At 38.0% G+C, this 18,325-nt stretch overlaps 1 protein-coding gene across 6 annotated transcripts in view; it reads left to right on the forward strand.

Annotated features, from left to right (window-relative positions):
• PTCH1 (patched 1) overlaps positions 1 to 18,067 on the forward strand; it is a 71,810-nt gene extending 53,743 nt beyond the window's left edge. For 5 of the 6 annotated variants that reach the window (XM_014517344.2, XM_025197698.1, XM_025197697.1 and 2 more), the window contains 7 exons: positions 1,590 to 1,870; positions 3,380 to 3,517; positions 6,834 to 6,976; positions 9,759 to 9,858; positions 10,970 to 11,221; positions 12,386 to 12,917; positions 14,709 to 18,067. In XM_014517344.2, coding sequence (XP_014372830.1) covers positions 1,590 to 1,870; positions 3,380 to 3,517; positions 6,834 to 6,976; positions 9,759 to 9,858; positions 10,970 to 11,221; positions 12,386 to 12,916 — 1,445 coding nt within the window. In that variant the 3' untranslated portion in view covers position 12,917; positions 14,709 to 18,067. Of the gene's footprint in view, positions 1 to 1,589; positions 1,871 to 3,379; positions 3,518 to 6,833; positions 6,977 to 9,758; positions 9,859 to 10,969; positions 11,222 to 12,385; positions 12,918 to 14,708 lie in introns of those variants that run through there. The other variant, XM_025197700.1, reaches the window with a different exon arrangement.
• The last annotated feature ends 258 nt before the right edge of the window (positions 18,068 to 18,325 follow it).

The raw sequence follows: 18,325 nt of genomic DNA on the forward strand, positions 1-18,325 counted from the left end.
AAAATTTCATCTTAATGTCCTACAGTTTATATAAGTGCCTCACTCCTTCCTTCAAGGCTCAGTAACACTCTAGTTAGTTGATACTGTACAGGTCCTGGAAGCATAAACAGAACAATATATTGTGTTACCTTAAAACCTCAGCAGACGGATATAGCATCATGTGGTACTGCTTCAGGGCTTTATCATTTTGAAAAATGCATTCTTTATAATAGTTTGTATCTAAGCTCTGAAACTTACAGTAGACAATTTTGAATATTGCTTGTTAATTTTATAAGTTAGGAAGCCTTGTTGTAAGGTAAGATTTGTAGGGTATTCTGCCTTTGCTATTTCTGTGTTTCATCACCGAGAATTATATCATGTTTATCCTAAATTTGCCAAGTTAGCATGGAAGGAATTTTTGGCAAGTTAGGTCATTCATATAAATCATCAACACCTGTATTATGCTAGAGATGTTTAGGTAGTGCAGAGATGTGTGGAAGAGTGTGTTCTCCTTCCTTTTTACCTACCCCCCATTCACCACTTTCCATTCTGAATTGGTAATCCTGAGTTGGTCTGCTTTGCTTTTACATTCGATTTATTTGGTAGATCTCTAGCTGGGTAACGAGGGGTGGAGGTGGAAGGAGAGTTTGGTTCTCTTGGAAATGTGATTGGATAACAAGCTAGTTGTGCTTCACTGTATCCGAACCCTAGAGCTTTGTGGCAGCCAGCCAAGTCTTGTCTTAATGAAAATTTATAGTTGAGATTATAATAAGGCAAATCATGTTTAGCAAGTCAACTGAATGACCCTGCAGGGTCTGGAACACACAGCAGCAATAACAAAATGCTTGTGGAAGCCTTTTATTTCTTTTTTCTTTTTTTTTGGTATTACAGTAGACTTAGCATTGCATTAAAAAAGAAGCACAGAAAATCTAAGTTTGTCAGATTATTAAAGGATAAAAAGTTATGCATTTCCTCAATAAACCATTACTTATATGTTTTTACCTCTCTTAGTGGATAATGTAACAAATACATTTCCCGACTAACTTTCAGACTGTTCAACTGAAATACTAAAAACTATCAGGCCTCATTCACTACTACACTGTAGTTTGACCATGCCATTCCACTAATCTAAAAGAAGTATACTTGATTTTCATAGAACTACACCAGCATAACAATTGGAGTATGAAGTTTTACTCCAAACTAATTTGCTTTAAACAAAATGTTTAAGATATGGGAGAACTTTTTGAGAAGGCTGCTCTTTTATTCGTTTTGCATTATATACAGAAAACTGTATATAATGCATTTCAGTGACAGGTGTTATAGAAGTGTATATGTATACAAATCCATATGCATTTGCTTGTAAATAATATCAAGCTGATCTTGATACACACAATCATTCTATTAGGTTGTGTGGTAAAACATGTCCCGCTCCTATGCTATGAGGGTTTTAAAAACATCCACTTGTCACAAAGCTTCTGGGTTTAAACTTGCCTCAAATTTAACATATTTTAGATTTTGCTTTAGAGAACAAAGTGCTTTCATCATGTTTACTTCTTTCAGATTTTTCTTCTTACAAAATCTGTATTGAAACATTATTATCTTTGTCCTAGTTCCAGCAGCTGAGCCCATTGAATACGCTCAGTTTCCTTTCTACCTCAATGGATTACGTGAAACTTCTGACTTTGTGGAAGCTATTGAGAAAGTGAGAGCTATCTGTAATAACTACACCAGCCTGGGCATCTCCAGCTACCCAAACGGATACCCATTTCTTTTTTGGGAACAGTACATTGGGCTTCGCCACTGGCTTCTCTTGTCCATTAGTGTGGTTTTGGCTTGCACGTTTCTGGTGTGTGCCCTCTTCCTCCTAAACCCCTGGACAGCTGGGATCATTGTAAGTTTATTATAAGGGTCTTTGTTGAAGTCAAATTCCTTTCAGCATAGCTCTTGCTGTAGTCGGAAAGGTTTTGTTTATGTCTGGGCCTCTGGTGGAGTATGTATATTGCATCATTCATGATATATTTATTCAACTTGAGGGGGTAGGGTTCATGGCAAAAGTTGTAACCCTTAATAACCTTAATCTTTGGGCCATTTTCTTGTAGCTTTAAAGCTTTCTTATAAAGTTATCTAAACTTTTGCCCTTGCTCAGATACCCAGCAAGATGAGAAATAAACCACAAAGAGAAATAGGAATGCTAAGTAGCTATTACAAATTTTTCTTTTTTCTTTTTTTTTTTTTTTAATTTCTCAAACAAAAATATTTTTGTGACCATTTCGGTGATTGTAGCTTGCCCATAAACAATAAATTCTTGTACTGACATGACCCTTAGAAAGATATGAGTAGTTAGGATGTTAGGAGAACAGTTGTACATCAATATGCACTAAGAAAGGAGTGTAATTTTTCTGTCCAAGAGAAAGAACAGTAAAATATTAATTGTATAAAATACTCCTTCATGTATTCTGCAAGGCACTGTTAGCCTTGCAGTAAACATTCATGTTAAATTGAAGGATGATGTTCCTGTGTTTAAATTCCATAAACTATTGTATAGCTTATAAAATGCCAGAGGTAGAAAAGCACAGAGCAGTTACTAGTTTTTGTAACGTATATTTGTACTCCAGGTATGTTAAAAGGTAAATGTTTAGTCTAGAATATTTTTCAAGGCACTTAAGCAATTTATGTTATCATTCATGATTCATTAGCTTATAAAATCATTTATTGTAGTTCCTACATTTTTCTTGAAGAAGGGGGCTTTAGTCCTCCATCCCTTTTAAAAGAGTATGTATTTTTTTCTCTTGGCTCCAGAAACTTTTAAATCTATTCCACAGATTCCCCCTGACTGTCAATTTTTTTTACAAGGTAGATGAAAGAAAAATAAAAGCTTTCTTTTAGATTTAACTGTTTGCTTTGTCCATCCCAATCCCTCCACATTTCTTTAAAGCTAAGAGGCCCTCTGTAACCTGAAACTCATCAGCTGATTACAGCATTCACTTTCTTCCGGACTTTAAATTTACTCTAGAGTCATCTTCACTTACTCCATAAGTTGTACAAAAAGTGTTACATCGAAGTTCATTTATTTTATGTTTAGTAAAATGAAAGCAGAAACATTATATTCTGATAGGTGCAGACAGAGAAGAAGAATAAATTATGTTTAAGATTGCATGGACAAGTTGTAACAAATAGAAAATCGATGTTTGCTCTGTCCACTGGCTCCTGGGGGAATAATTTAAACTGACTCTTGAGAGTCATTGCTATTGAATTAAATGAGATAAGACAAAACAGCTTGCCTTTGAGGGTGTGAGGAGAAATGCCATAAGGGATGTATTTTATATCCCTGTATTGTTTTGAATCATCCTCATTTCTCTAGAGTACAAGATGTTACTAACGGACGTTTGAAATCATGTAGGTGGTGGTGCTGGCTCTGATGACAGTGGAACTGTTTGGCATGATGGGTCTCATAGGAATAAAGCTGAGTGCAGTGCCTGTAGTTATCCTGATTGCCTCAGTTGGTATAGGTGTGGAATTCACGGTTCACGTTGCTTTGGTAAGTACAACACTTTTTAAAGCACACATACTAAACATTTTGTTCACCATTTTTAAAACTACATCCTTAAAGTTTTGCTCCTAAACCCCCCCCAGATATTTAGAGGTATAAATAAATGCTCTGATTTTTAAGGAGAAAAAAAAATAAGCTTGAACATTGCACAAGGGTTAGTGTGCAAGTCAGATTGTCCTGATAAACTGTAATTGATTTGATATAATAATTAGCATCTATGAAGTCAGTGATGCAGTAAATAAGAGGTATTATTTCATTTCAAGTCAACAGTGCCTTATTAAGTGTTTGACTATTACATTACAAATCTCAGATTAAAGTAACGCTAAAGTATGTGGTAGGTATTTCTGTGATCCATATGAAAATTTTGTTTAAGCAGAGCTGTTAGGGTCTTGTGTGTCAGTTCAGATACTACTACTCCATCTTGGGCTTCTGTTGTTGTCCCTAAGTAAGGCTGAAGATCTTATAACAGTACACATTGTTGTGACAAACTATGAAGTAAAATCTGTAGTTTTCAATATCCAGGTTTGAAAATCTTGGGCTTTTAGGTGACATTTGTCATACCATGGTTAAGGGTCTATCTGGGCCCACATTCTATACCCTGTTTCCTACCACTTCTAACTTTGATAAAGTAAACAGTTTGTTTGCAAACTGCAATTCCTGAAAAGGCACATGAAATTATTTCTTTTCCTTGGGATGCAGAGTGTAAAATGAGTGTGTGTTCCTTAATGTTTCCTAGTATCTGATAAAGAAAGGGTTCTTCACAGTCCCAATCCAGGATCATTCTCAAACATTTATCAGGAAAAGATTTTAATATTTCTTGTCCATATGGAGTGGGGTCATATTAGAGAGACTTTAAGATCAGATGAGTCTGGACAAGCCAGTTGCACTGCTTTGGGAAGGATCATGCCTGTCTGTTACTATTTTCTGCTTTTCAGTAGTATCACTTAAGTCCAGTAGTATCAAAGAATGAGAGGAGAACACAAAACTAGAGGTTATTAAGTCTAGTCCCCTGCCATTTGAGGCAGCCTTGTGAGTAACCTTTAATCCAGAAGAGTCCACAGGAACATCCACTCCATCTCTACCCACATATCACAAGCCACAGCAAGGTCCCTAATATCTTCTAACGAATGTACAACATTTAATACAAAATATCAAAAGGCTCAAGAACTATAGTATGCTACAAGGATGACAGGAGAGGCCAAGGCAATAACGAACAGAGAGAGGAAGTAGGTATGGACTAGATCAGTGTTTCTCAGCCCATGGGTCACAACCCAAAAGTGGGTCACAAGAATATATGAAAGGGCACGAGCAAACTTTAGAAATTGATCAACAAACTTTTTAAAATGGATTCTCCTTTAAAGGAGAAAAACATGGGAAACTGCAGCTTTTCCCTTGCAGGTTGGCAGAGTTCCAGCCTGCAAGGGGCTGCATGGGGCTCCCCATATCCCACACACCCACTCCCTGCCCCACACACTGTGTGGCTGGGACTTGGCAGTGGGGGAGCAGTGGGTCAGGAGTGAGGGGCATTGGGTTGGGACTGGCCACTGATGTTTACAAATGGGTCCTAGTACAAAAATGGTTGAGAACCACTGGATTAGATGGAGTCTAAGACTAGAGAGCAGAACTGGGATTAGAGAGCTGGGGTGTTGAGAGCATCATTGGGTGATGAGACTGAGAAGAGAGGTTTGAGCATTGGAAATGAGAAAACATTGGAGAGCTGCTGCAGGTGAGTTGCACATTGTAGCTGTGGGGGAACCCTTAGTTTTAATTAAGTTTAAGAAGGTCTCAAAGGGTACAGGGACAGTAGGCCTCAAAGGATACAGGGATGACAAGTCCAACAGTGGTCAGACTTTTTGAGATAAACCTAGCCTACTGAGGCTTGGGGCAGGGACGATGAGTATTTCAGGGACCTCCAAACAGCCAAAAACTGTTTTTAACAGTAAAGATTTAAAACAAAAAAATGAGAGTATATAACTAGAAAACATTTGACTGTGGAATGGGAACTAACTGAAAAGACCAAACTAATTCATCAGATTTTTACATAAATTAATAAAGTTACATATGATTTAAGTTTCAGTCTCCAGCAAATTTTAAATCCACATTTTTTCACATTGACATTGGAATCAAAACCTTCCAAAAATGGGTTTTACAATGAAAATACTTACTAGATCTTAAACCATAGCACCACTGCTGACCAATGTATTTGTAAAACTTATGGAATCTAAATATCCTTAAACCAGCATTGTATAAACAAAGTATACAGTATACATAGTGTTGATACAGGCCTTAATTGCACTTTTTAAAAGCAAATTCACAATCCAGTTGTGGTTCAGCTGGATGCATATGCCATTTTTTCTTGGGTTACTTGCCTTGAATAACACACAACGCTGTATGTTTTGAGTTGTATATTCAGCAGTGGTGGTATGGGTACTACGTAAATTTATATTCATGCTCAAAGGAAACACAATGGGAAGCAGTATAAAACCTTGAAAATGTTTCTAGATATCTGGCTACTGGTTTTGAAGTAGTAAAAATTGCAAATTGTAAATGCTTAGTTAGAAGGGACCATAAATGTAAAGAATAACAGCACAATCCTGCTGTACTTATTTATATTACTAGTTTCATTTAATGCATTGGCTCATATTCAGCTCCCCTTGTTCAATAGGACATACTTTGAGCATAAAGAGCCTCTAATCTGGGGTCCTGTGCCCATAAGGAGACCTACACAGGCATGCCAACCTGCAAGGGATGCTTAAAGAGTGACAGAAAGATATGGGCCATGATTAGAATGCTCTGCTCAGTGTGATTGTTCATGTCACTAGAGACTGCAGAATTTTGATCAGATCCAAGTTCACAAACACTGCTTCTAGTTGTACAGTTCTTAATTCAGCAAAACTTGCCTAACATTAATGAATATTTGGCCTAAGTAAGACCTGCAAGAGTAGTCACATTTTACACCTGAAGTGCTTTCAAAATGAGACAAGGCTGTTGTAGGCAGGAACAAGCAGACATAGCAACAAATGAAACGCCTCATGAGGTAGGCAGAGGGTCATTTGAGAAAATTATTGCTGTAGCCCTGACCCTGCAATCAATCCTCTTGCCCTACTCCCCTGACTTCAGTAGCAGCTGTATACAATGGCTGCAGGATGAGACCTTGTCTTGAACTCTAACCAGCTAAAAGATATTTTAATAAACTGTAATTTGGAGTAATTGACATGGGAAAATATGCATGTTCTGAGAGAGGCTGAAAATTTTGAAAGGCTGTACATAAAGATCTGATGGCACAGACTTTATTATTTTACAGGCATTTTTAACTGCTATAGGAGACAAGAACCGCAGGGCTGTCCTTGCATTGGAACATATGTTTGCACCAGTGCTAGATGGAGCAGTGTCTACTCTGCTTGGAGTGTTAATGCTTGCAGGATCTGAGTTTGATTTTATTGTCAGGTAAAGCATGTTTGTGTATTGCTTTTCTGTTCTAAATAAAAAGAATATGCTCCATATTTGGTCAAACAGATTTATCTGCTGGTTTTTTTACCTCTATGCATGATGTGTCAAGCATGCTTACATCATGGTCCTGCTTTCTCTCTGCTTTATTAACTCCTTGTTATGTAGTAGTTGCAATAGTGTTTCCATTGCTAGTGCTGAATTCTGTTCCAGGAAAATCTGACTCCCAGCATAAATTGAAAAAAGAAAAAGGTCCTCTATGGCCAAGTTTGCTTAGTTCTAAAATAAAGTTAGTTCCAAACAGCTAGTATTGTCTAGCAGTTAGCTGAATTTGACCTGTAACCTAAGAGTCTTCCAAACTTTTTGATATGTGCAACATTTTGCATGGAAAGGATAGAAGGAACTGTAAACATCCTGAAACTGACACTCTCCTCCTGTCCCCTTCAGTCTCTGTTACCACTATCTGAAGTTTACAACAATTTTTTAACTGACCGAGTAGGGGGTAGGAATTAAAGTTCTCTTTAGGAACAAGAAAATCATAAGTATGAACACAGAACTTCATATGAAAATGTGGTGAAGCAAACCCTGGAGGCCCTTCTGTTTAGAGGTACAGGCAAGCTGTTTCTTGTGGATTTAATTAAGAATGTGAATTTGTCAAGTAGGAGAAGGGAGCAAGTTTTTCTTTTGAAGGGAATTTGAGAAGTGCAATGAAACGGATCCTATTCTACTCCAAACAACCTGTGGAGCTCTGCAAAATGGCTAATCTTAGAAATAACACTGGTTCTTTGTGGCAGATTATGGCAAAAAAACCAGAAGCTGGACTGAGGTAGGGCTGGACCAAATATGAATGGTTTGGCAGATGACTGGGCTCTTCACTGAGCTCTTGATTTAGTTTACATCTGTTTAAGTAACAAATAACTATATACATCATAGAAGTCTAGATCTGTGCAACTTCTTAAATGTCTTCTGTGTCTGTATATTTTTTGTTGGTGATTAGGAAATGAGACAGAACAATTCAGTTAGGATCCAATCCTGGAAAGTGTGGAGCAGGATCAAATTGAAATTCATAGCATGTGTTTTGCTACAGTAATCTTTCATACTACACACATTAGATTGTTGCAAGCACATTTTCTGACATAGCAAAGGACTGCCTATTTGATTCCAAATTGGGATTTGATACTTGCTGAATAAAAAAAATCACCCTTTCAAGCTTTTAAATTCCTTCGTTTCAACTTTGTCTGCTCACTTTTCTAGCATAATCTGACTTTAGTTCCCCTTGTTTTTCCAAGATGTTGAATAAACAAACAAGGCTCAAGCATTGTTACAAGGGGGGTGAAGAAGACACCAAGCTTCCGGAAAGGGATAGATTAGCCCACCAATATCTAGGAAGATTAAGTAAATTAACAGACATTGTATATGCTAAGTGGTCAGAACTATAATCAGCCTGTTTATTCTAGTGTTAGATGGATGAGATGCAAATGTTTTTTAATGCCTGTTGTTGATATATGTCCCAGTATAAAGTTCTGGTAGTTTACATTAGCGTAGGAGATCTGTTCGTTGATTTTTGCAAATGTAGATCAGAAATCCTAAAATGTTTACAATAGCAGGATATTTGTAATTCTGCAGCAATCTGATATATTTGATCAGATGTGGAAACTTAGAGAGGCAGTAAAATTTGTTGCCAGCAAAACAGTGTGATCTGCAGAGCCCATTAGTAGGAAACTTGCCCCTATTTCTTCTTCTGCTCCCTTTGCCTCCAAAAAATTGCCCAAAACTGAGCACTTGAAATCATTAGTTACAACGCAGCCTTAAGTTTAGTCTGAGCTCCAGCTGTGCTGAATACCAACTAGTAAGGCTTTCCTTTTACTGACAGGTTTACCTTGGTATTCATGAAGGATCCCAGACCTTAGCCCTCAATGGTGGGAAAGGACAACCACTTGTGCACTTTCCTCTTCTTCCATAGTACTTCAGCCTTTATGTTTGAATTGGCTGACGCAAAACAAGAGTATTCAGAGATGCTAAATTGTTCAACAAAAGATTAGCCTGCAATGCAGCTCTGCCATTGTGGAGTGCTCTTACTCAGTACAATGCTGAAGCTTACTATAGAATGGGCAGCATTTTCTTTGCAGAAAGCTGGTTCCTGTGTTCTAAAAAGGTTGCAATTTGAGCTATTTGGTAAAACTGGAACTCACAGAATTCTAGGCGGAAAGTTGTGATTAATGAACGGCGAGGGAAAGCCTTACCTGATACACTAGAGATTTAATTAGAGATTCTGCTGTAAGATGCAGAAGCATTTCACAGTGGATTAGCCGCTGGGAGAAGTGGGCTTCTTTTCCTTCTAGGCTAAATTGTTTAAATTCTACACCCTTCACTTCATTTGTTTGCTACTGCTGGGTTTTCACTAATGGGGGCCCCTTTTCATTGTATTTGTGCTTTCAATCCGTTCAGCCATTCAGTTCACATTCCATATTTTTGTGTTTGTGTAACACATTCATAAATAACATTACATGCCACAAGATTTTGGTAAATTAACAAACATAATTTTTTTTCTTTCCTTTATCAACTAATACTTTGGGTTGTGGAATGTAGCTTCTCTAACACAAAAGGTAAAAAAAAAAAAAAGAAGTCATATACTGGTTTTGTCCAATATTTTTAGTTTGTGATTTTTTGTGTGTTTATTTTTAAAATAAAATTAATGCAATATTTTGAGAAGTGGAATGTACTCTTCTGTGTTTCTAACTACACTGGTATCTTTCCCTTTCTGCCTTCAACCATATTCCAGGTATTTCTTTGCTGTTTTGGCAATCCTAACAATTCTGGGAGTTCTAAATGGATTGGTGCTGCTTCCAGTTCTACTTTCCCTCTTTGGACCATATCCTGAGGTCAGTAAATAAAGCTCTCTGAGATGAAGAAATTAGCATCTTTAAAAAAAAAAAAAATCCTAAATACCTATTAGCTTCTTAACAGTTCTGATTCGTTTTAATCTCATTTTAAGTTTCCTGCTTTTAAGAGCATGCTATTCAATGTGCTTTTCTTTTGAGAATTTGAGAATATCAAATTAGGAAATTTCAGTAATCATGATATGTATTTTAATAATGAATCATTTGGAGGTGATAGGCCATGGTTCAGATAAAAATGCTGGCTTTAGTTAGGTTTTTAAAGTGGAATTTAATGTGTCATCTATGCCGTAAGACCAGGGAGTTCCCTAACCTTTGCAGGACATTTTGTAAAAGACTGTTCATTCTGTAGACCCACCTTCCCTCTAACACCCTGGTTCCTCAATTGCTTTCCTCAAAATATTTAACTCAGTAGACCACCAGGAAGGGCCCCACACATCACTGGTGGTCCACAGACCACACCTTGATAACCACATCTTTAGACCAATAGTTGGCAAAAGAGCCCTTCCTTATGCACCAGTACACCTCCATGGTATCTGATTGACTTCCGCGAAGTTCTGGGCTGGCAAAGTGATCCATGTGGTCGATCCATTTGTATGAACAGTCTTATAGTATACAGTGGAAGTCCAGCTATAGGACTGTCATAGCTTCAGATTTATGCTTGATTATTCACTGAGTACAACATAATTATTCCTAGATGGCAGGATCACTGGCTTCTTTTGGGTGGTGCTATGAAAAGAGAATTGTTCTGTGGTTGTGTGATCGTGCATGTGTGTATTTACATTGAATTCTTGCTATTTCTGTCTGTGTATACAGGTTCATAAGTATTTATATTATACAGACATATTTTACACAACTACAGAATCATTCTTTTAATAGGCCGTACCAGAAAAAAAGCACACATGCATACACAGACACATGTGAAATTCACAAACATTTCCACAGAGAAAGACTATTTCTCTGTTTGGTACCACGCTGAGCAGAGTAAATGTTTAGCAAATAAATGCCTTCAGGATTTTAGTGCCATACAGAGTTGGTGGAAGGATATTTTTCTTGAAGACTAGTGATTAGAAGGGTTTTTAACTGTCGTTACTAGGTTTCTCCAACCAATGGACGGAACAGATTATCTACACCATCTCCTGAGCCACCCCCTAGCATTGTGAGGTTTGCACTGCCACCTGGACAAAATAATGGATCAGATTCTTCTGATTCTGAGTACAGTTCTCAAACCACCATGTCAGGACTGAGTGAGGAGCTCCATCAGTATGAGCCTACTCAGGGCTCTGGTGCACCAATCCATCAAGTAAGAGTGGAAGCAACTGAGAATCCTGTCTTTGCCAGATCTACGGTGAGTTATCCATAGTCATAGCCTGAGGGAGAGGGAAAGACAATTTTTGAAGAAGGGGTCTTTCTCTGTATATGGGAATTTGGGGGTTTTGTTGTTTGATTTTTTTTTTTTCCTGACTGATTTCTGACTGATTTTTTCCCCCCCTTTCGCTCCCTGCTGCAAGTGCCCCAAACTTCAAAGCTCTTCTAAAAGTAGGGGGTACTCTGATTTTTTCCACCCTTTTACTTAGGAAAAAATAGGGATAAAATGGTGGGACTGAAGCACAGCACACATGCAAATGTAACTGCCATTGCAGCTTGCTGGCTCCATCCCCAAGAGTAGGGCAGGCCACCCCCTTGATGACTATTCTAGATGCCTTTGTACAAAAGGACTCTGAAAATGGTACAGCTTACATTTTTCTCCATCAAGAGCCATGTGGGTCACCATCAGGCTGTACCTCTCCTCTAGCAACACATTTTAGAAGGGCAAGAGGAAGCCTTGTGTAGATCAGAAAAAGGATGTTTCGGGGTTTGTTCTAACGGGTGGGTCTGCTGTGAGTCCCCACTCTGCCAGAGCCCTATGCCAGTGGGCCAGCATAACTTTCGTTTTAAAGAAAAGAAAAAACTCCCCTCCTGCCCCCCATGATGCTGCATGCTGAGCTGCAATGCGGATCTGTTTTTGTTCAGCAGAGGCCTAAAAATAGGTACAAGCAGAGCCACATTTGAAGCTGGTCACGGTTTATTGACTGATGTGGCCGCTGTGCTTCACGCTTTTTACAGAGATCCAGAAACCAGATTCCTGCCATCTATACAAACCATCCCACTAACAAACATCCTGCATTCATACTCTGGCTGGAACAGAGCCTTTTCCAAAGCCCAACAATTTTGATTATTGAACCACTTAAGACATAGTGCTAGCTGGCCAGGCCTTTGAAAAGACAGAGCGGCATGTGGGAGGTATATCTAGTGTTTTCAGCTCTAATCCTGCATTTATCTGTGAAGTTGTAAGTTGGATCTTATAACAACTTCAGAAGAGACCTCTCTGGGCAAAGCTAAGCCTCTGGAAAACTATGCTTTTAGGGTTAGATATAGAACGGTACACTTACGTGCTTAACCAGGGAAATATTTCTGAAGCAGATGTTGCACTTGCTTTTGTCAGAGGCGTAACCACATATCTTATTTCTAGGTGGTTCAGCCAGAGAACAAGCATCATCAGTCAAATCCAAGATTACAAACTAACCCAGAAGCTGGGTCCCAGCAGACATGGCATCAAAACAGACAAGCCAAAAGAGAATCAATGGAAGGACTGCGACCACCCCCATACAGGCCACGCAGGGACGCTTTTGAAATTTCTACTGAAGGGCATTCTGGACCTAACAATAAGGACCGCTTGGGCCACAGGGCTCGTTCTCATAACATTAGAAACCCAGCATTTACTGCCATGGGTGCTTCAGTGCCAGCATACTGCCAGCCTATCACTACTGTGACTGCCTCAGCTTCAGTTACTGTTGCTGTACACCCTGCTGTGCACAGCCATAACTCTCGTGGAGGAGGCTTTCCATCCTATGAGGGATACCAGGAAACCGACCATGGACCATTTGAGGACCCCCACGTGCCTTTTAACGTACGGTGTGAGAGGAGAAACTCTAAAGTAGAAGTCATAGAATTGCAAGACGTTGAATGTGAAGAAAGGACACATGGCAACGGCTCAGATTAAGGTATGTCTTGTGTCTTCATTTGAAGAAAAGATAACAGTTTCTGAAATAACCTTTCCTCCCAGATGCTTCATTTCTGGGCAGCTGTAATCCAGATTGTCCAGCCCATGTAAAGTTTTGCTTTAAGAAATTAGCTCAGGTAAAACAATAATACATAGCCTTTTACTTTCATTAAGTAAATAAAGACCCTTCTGAGGTAAGTAAGTAAATAATTATTATCACATTTTTCCAGATGGGGACACTAAAACTGTGTCACACATCACACTATCTAGTGTTCAAGGCCAGGGAGTTGAGCCATAATTCAAGGTTTCCAATGCTTCCTTGTCCTGTGCTCTGATCGTTAAACCAGGCAGCCCCCTAAAAATCTTACACACAACAGTTGCAGGAAAGGCCTAAAGCCACCAGCTACTCGCATTCAAAAGAAATTAATATACATGATACACAGAAAGGACTATACAGATTTATCAAGGGTTAAAACAACCTGCTGCCTCAGGACCTCTGTCAGAGGCATGCCAAGGAATGTGAAGTTTACATTTACCCAGCAGCAAACAAGCATTGTCCAGGAGACAGAGCTCTGTGCACTTGGAGATGACCAGTGGCTTCCTATATGGCAAAATTCACTAATCAAAACTGAATTTAGGGGTGGACTGTCATTATAAAAGCTGTTCAGTTTGCAATAAATATCACCAAGTTGCTCAGTAGAGGTATCAAAGGTGTGTCAGAAATTATTTCTGACCTAGTAGGATTTGGCCTGTGAAATAAAAGTAAATTCTTTCACAGAGTAGCCTTCACAGAGGAGACGATACTCTGTTTTATCTTCCAAATAATTTGTGCAACATAAAACTGGAATCAGTATCTGTCTCCGACGAGATAAAAGGAAAATAAAAATTAGAAGTGGTCAATAGAAGTCCATATACTTCACCATATATTTAGAAAACGTTGATTCTGTTTTCTTCAGTAATTCTCGTAATCTTTCTGTTTGTTTTTTACAATAACAAAAACAAAATAGACCCTGGATCCTTTTGGTAGTGGAGTATCACTTTCTCATTATTTTTACTTTTTATTTATTCTTCCCTAGTAGAAGAAAAGAAACAAAATGTCTCTAAAACCAGAATGTAATTTTTGTGGTTATAAAGACATTTTGTTTCTTTTCTGCTAGTAGGGAAAATAAACAAAAAAGTAAAAATAATGAGAAAGTGGTACCCTGCTACCAGAAGAAACTGTGGACTATTTTTTTCTTTGTTCTTATTGAGGAAAAAACAAACTAAGAAAAAACAACAAAAAATATTATGGAAAGTTTTGAAGAAAATTATTTAAAAAAACACTTTGCTATACTAAAACTTCTCTGCAAGGATCTCAGTGCTCAATAGTCCTGAATGGATTTATGCTTGCTGAACTCCAGGGAAAATAGCAAGTAATATTATTCAGAGGAAGGACAATACTGAGGTAGAGAATCTCAGGCCCAGATGTTCAAAGGTGGATACTAATTTGAGTATTATTGTTGTGAATGCCCATTTTGAGGTGCAACATCATTCCCCCACACTTTTTGCTGACTTCAATTGGAATTGTAGATGAGCGTCTCAAGTTTGGTACCCAAAATAAGCAGAACTTACAAAAAATTGGTCTTACAGTTTCCTAACAGGAAGTCAGGGTCAGACAAAGAAAGAACTTATATTTCCTTACTCCAGGTTCTATACCTTAACCACAAGAATCTAATAAGTTTGGGGTTGGCTTGGTTAGTTTGTAATTCATGAGCTTTAAATGAATGGCTGTACTTTCTCTATATCTCTAAAGGGTAATAACTGAAGCAAAGAAGAGGCCAAAGATGGAAAACCTCCTCTTTCCAGAACTGCTTGAAGAGAACTGCTTGAAGTTATGGAAAAGGACATGCTGCATCAGGACAACAGTTCACTGTTACTGTAACCTATTGTATTATTTTGTTAAATATTTCTATAAATATTTAAAAGGTGTACACAGATGTAATATACAAAAAGAACAATGTAAAGTAGTATAATCTGGAGTTGTTTAACTCCTGTTAATAGAGTGGGGACAATATTGTTTGTGCTCTGTACTTAATGTACATTGATCTCTGTGCCACAACTAAGCTTAATCTAGTTCTAAATTTCAGCATATGTTGCTGCTGCTTAAATATTGTATAATTTACTTGTATAATTCTATGCAAATATTGCTTATGTAATAGGATTATGTTTTGTAAAGGTACGTGTCTGTTTAAAATATTTTAAATTTGCTTATCACAACCCTGTGGTAGTATGAAATGTTACTGTTAACTTTCAAACACGCTATGCGTGATAATTTTTTAATGAGCAGATATGAAGAAAAGCACGTTAATCTTGGTGGCTTAAATAGGGTTAGTTATGTGCAGGTTTTGTTTTGCTCTGTGTGTGTGTGTTTGTGTGTGTATGCGTGTGTGTATATGTTCCCAGCGTACTGTATTTTTTTACTGTATGGTAACCCTTAGTGGGCTTATACGCTCACTGATTCTGGCAGTGTAGATGTCCTTATTGTTAAGCACTAGTGAAAAATACATTGGTGCTAAACAGTGGAAGATCCAGACTGCCATCATCAAAGGGCTAAAATAAAACAGAAGAGAGGACAGGGAGTCAGGGCTTGTGGTTTCTATTCCCATCTCTTCGCTTGTGGCATGTGACTTTGGGCAAGTTTCTTTACCTCCCTGTGCCTCCGTTTCTGCATCAGTAAAATGGGTATAATAATACTTACCTACCTCCCAGGAGTGTTGTGAGGCTTAATTACTGTTTGTGAAATGCTTTGATGTTATTAGTGAAAGGTGCCGTGTAAGTACAATACATTATAACTATTTTTCTTAACTGCAAAGGTGCTGGATATTAAGAGGTGCTTGTGGATATAGAAATTCATTAAACATGCCTTATTTTGATACACGTATTGTAGATTATGGACCAGCATTAGAAACTAAATAATCTGGTAGTTAGGTGGTGAGTCACTGCTGTGTTCTTACAGTGTTACTATAACTGTATATTTTAGAGCAAAACAGTATCCTTCATCACCTTATTTGCATGGCAGGAAGCAAGTCTATATGCAGTGAGAAAAATCAAATATAAGGAGAATGTTTTTAGAAGTCTTCTGTTTTAACTTTTAAATATAATTGATTTTCTACTGGATCCAGGACCATAATGAATGACAACTAAGGCCTGGAGTGATTTTTTTCGCCCCCAAGGTAACTTGTACTGCATTGGCACTTTTAATTAAATAGTTACACCAGGAGCCCTTTGTGAATCTAATTTAGCTTTTTTTTTCTTTTTAAGTTACATTGCTGCAGGTGAAGGGCCTCCAAAACACTACAATGGTTAGTCTCTAAAAGGAACAGTAATTTAAAACGGGGGTCAGCAACCTTTCACTAACAGCAGGCTGAATTAACACAGGTTGGCCCTCCTTGGTCCAGAGGTAGCAGCTGATGGAAATGGAGGGCTGAAGCAGCAGTTGACAGAAGCGGCCACTAAGTGGTGTGTTCTTGTGCAAACATGCATGGTGAGCCACAGGTTGCCAACCTCTGATTTAAAATACTAGAAAAGAAATCTTCACTATTTTTCCCTCTACCTTTTTTTTTTGTGTGCCCCTCTCCTACCTGTCTTTTCAGCACAGAGGAATAGGTTAAAAAGATATATGCTTAAAACACATATGCAGCATAAGAAAAAAAAACACAAGCTCTGTGTTGAGAAATATAAGTGCCCACTCCCGGTAGGCATTGCTTGTTTGATACAAAGCTATACTTCTCCAATGGCTGAAAGTCCTGTCCTTGCTTACAGACCTTCCCAGCCCAGCTAAGGAGCATGGCTAGCATGCACTAATTGTCATGCCTTTTTTGCTCAGTTGAAAATCCTTTGACACGAGGCACTTGTTTACAGATCTCCAAGGTGAACATTCAGAGAACAGGTGATGGGCCTGGCATTGCTCCAATGGTACATAAGCTACTGTTTAGATGCACACTAAGGGTTAATCTCGTAACTGCCTACTGGTCCAGCTCACTGTCTAACATGAAAACTCTTAATGACAAAAAGACAACAGGCCCCAATTTAGCACTAGCAGCGCAGTGACCTCAGATCATAAAAACTCTGCAACAAAACTGTATGATACTAATTGGAAGCTACCTTCAACTGCCAAGTGTATATGTTACTGTGTCAGAGGTCACTATGGCTTCCCACTGCTACTGCTTTGGTGTCTATCAGTCAGTCACTCCCCACCCCCACCTTTTTTTTTTTTTGGTTGATGACAGGAAAGAGGGAGCAAAGAAGAGTCTTAATGTGTCCTATCTCCCCTAAATCCTTGTTCTGTATGTTTGTGTGTGGGTGAGCTGTCTGCTGCTTTCTGCACAATGTAGACCTTCTCCTATAGTCACATTGGCAAAGGGAGAACTCAGTGGCTGGCAACATTTTTGGTTTGTTTTTTTAACTTTTTTTTTTAATCGTGGGTGATATTTATATTTTTGTATCATAAGAATGTTTTCTTACAGTATTTGTCATGCCAGTTTATAACAAACAGAATGCAGGGATTTTATTTCTATTGGAAACACTATTACAGCTATGTTTTTACTTTTTAATGGAATTTTTATTTGTATAGAGTGCTTACTAATGTTAAATAGGAAAGAGTATATAACATTTACATTGAGGACTCGTCGTAGCTTTTAGTGTAAGGAGTTAAAAGGAAAAAATATTCAAACTGGGTCTCATTGCCTGCCTATTTTGGCAGGAGTGGGTTTGTGTCATTACAGTTACAAAGATAAAAGTATGCCATATAATTTATTTATATGAAAATCTATTTTTGTAGTGTACATAGTAGTCATCAAGTCTTTTGACAGAAGTATATTTTTAAAGAGTTTATATGTAATGATGATACCATTATGTTTTGGAACATTGCTGAGATGTGATTACTGTGCACACTTTTCCTTGTAAACCCCATTGTGGAAAAGAAAATGTTTAACAGTGTTAAGAAAGAAAGAGAGTGTGAATATTCATGCAATTCTGAACTGTGTTTTAGTTACCATTTGTGATCTAGTGTGGTTCTCATTTTAAACCTTGAGTGGAAATTGTACAAACTCTCTAAATATTAATGTTCAAACACTGATAGAAATTCTAACATGAATAAAAAATATTATAACTTATTGGTTACGTATTTAGTTGTTTGTAGAATGCTTTTTTTAAGTGGGGCAAAGCTACGTGGCAGAACAGTAACAATCCCCTTGGAAGCATGGATTATACTGGTGGCAAATATACCTAATGCAACAGTCAGAAGCAGCAGTACTTGCACAATAGTTTTCACTTTTACTGCCTGACTTGGGCCTGAGCCAAAATGTAGGGATGGAGTCCCATGTCTGAACTTCAGATCTCTATAGTTTAAGCAAATTCAGCATCAGATCT

Source organism: Alligator sinensis, unplaced genomic scaffold (genome assembly GCF_000455745.1).
Source record: "Alligator sinensis unplaced genomic scaffold, ASM45574v1 scaffold240_1, whole genome shotgun sequence".
Taxonomy (NCBI): domain Eukaryota; kingdom Metazoa; phylum Chordata; order Crocodylia; family Alligatoridae; genus Alligator; species Alligator sinensis.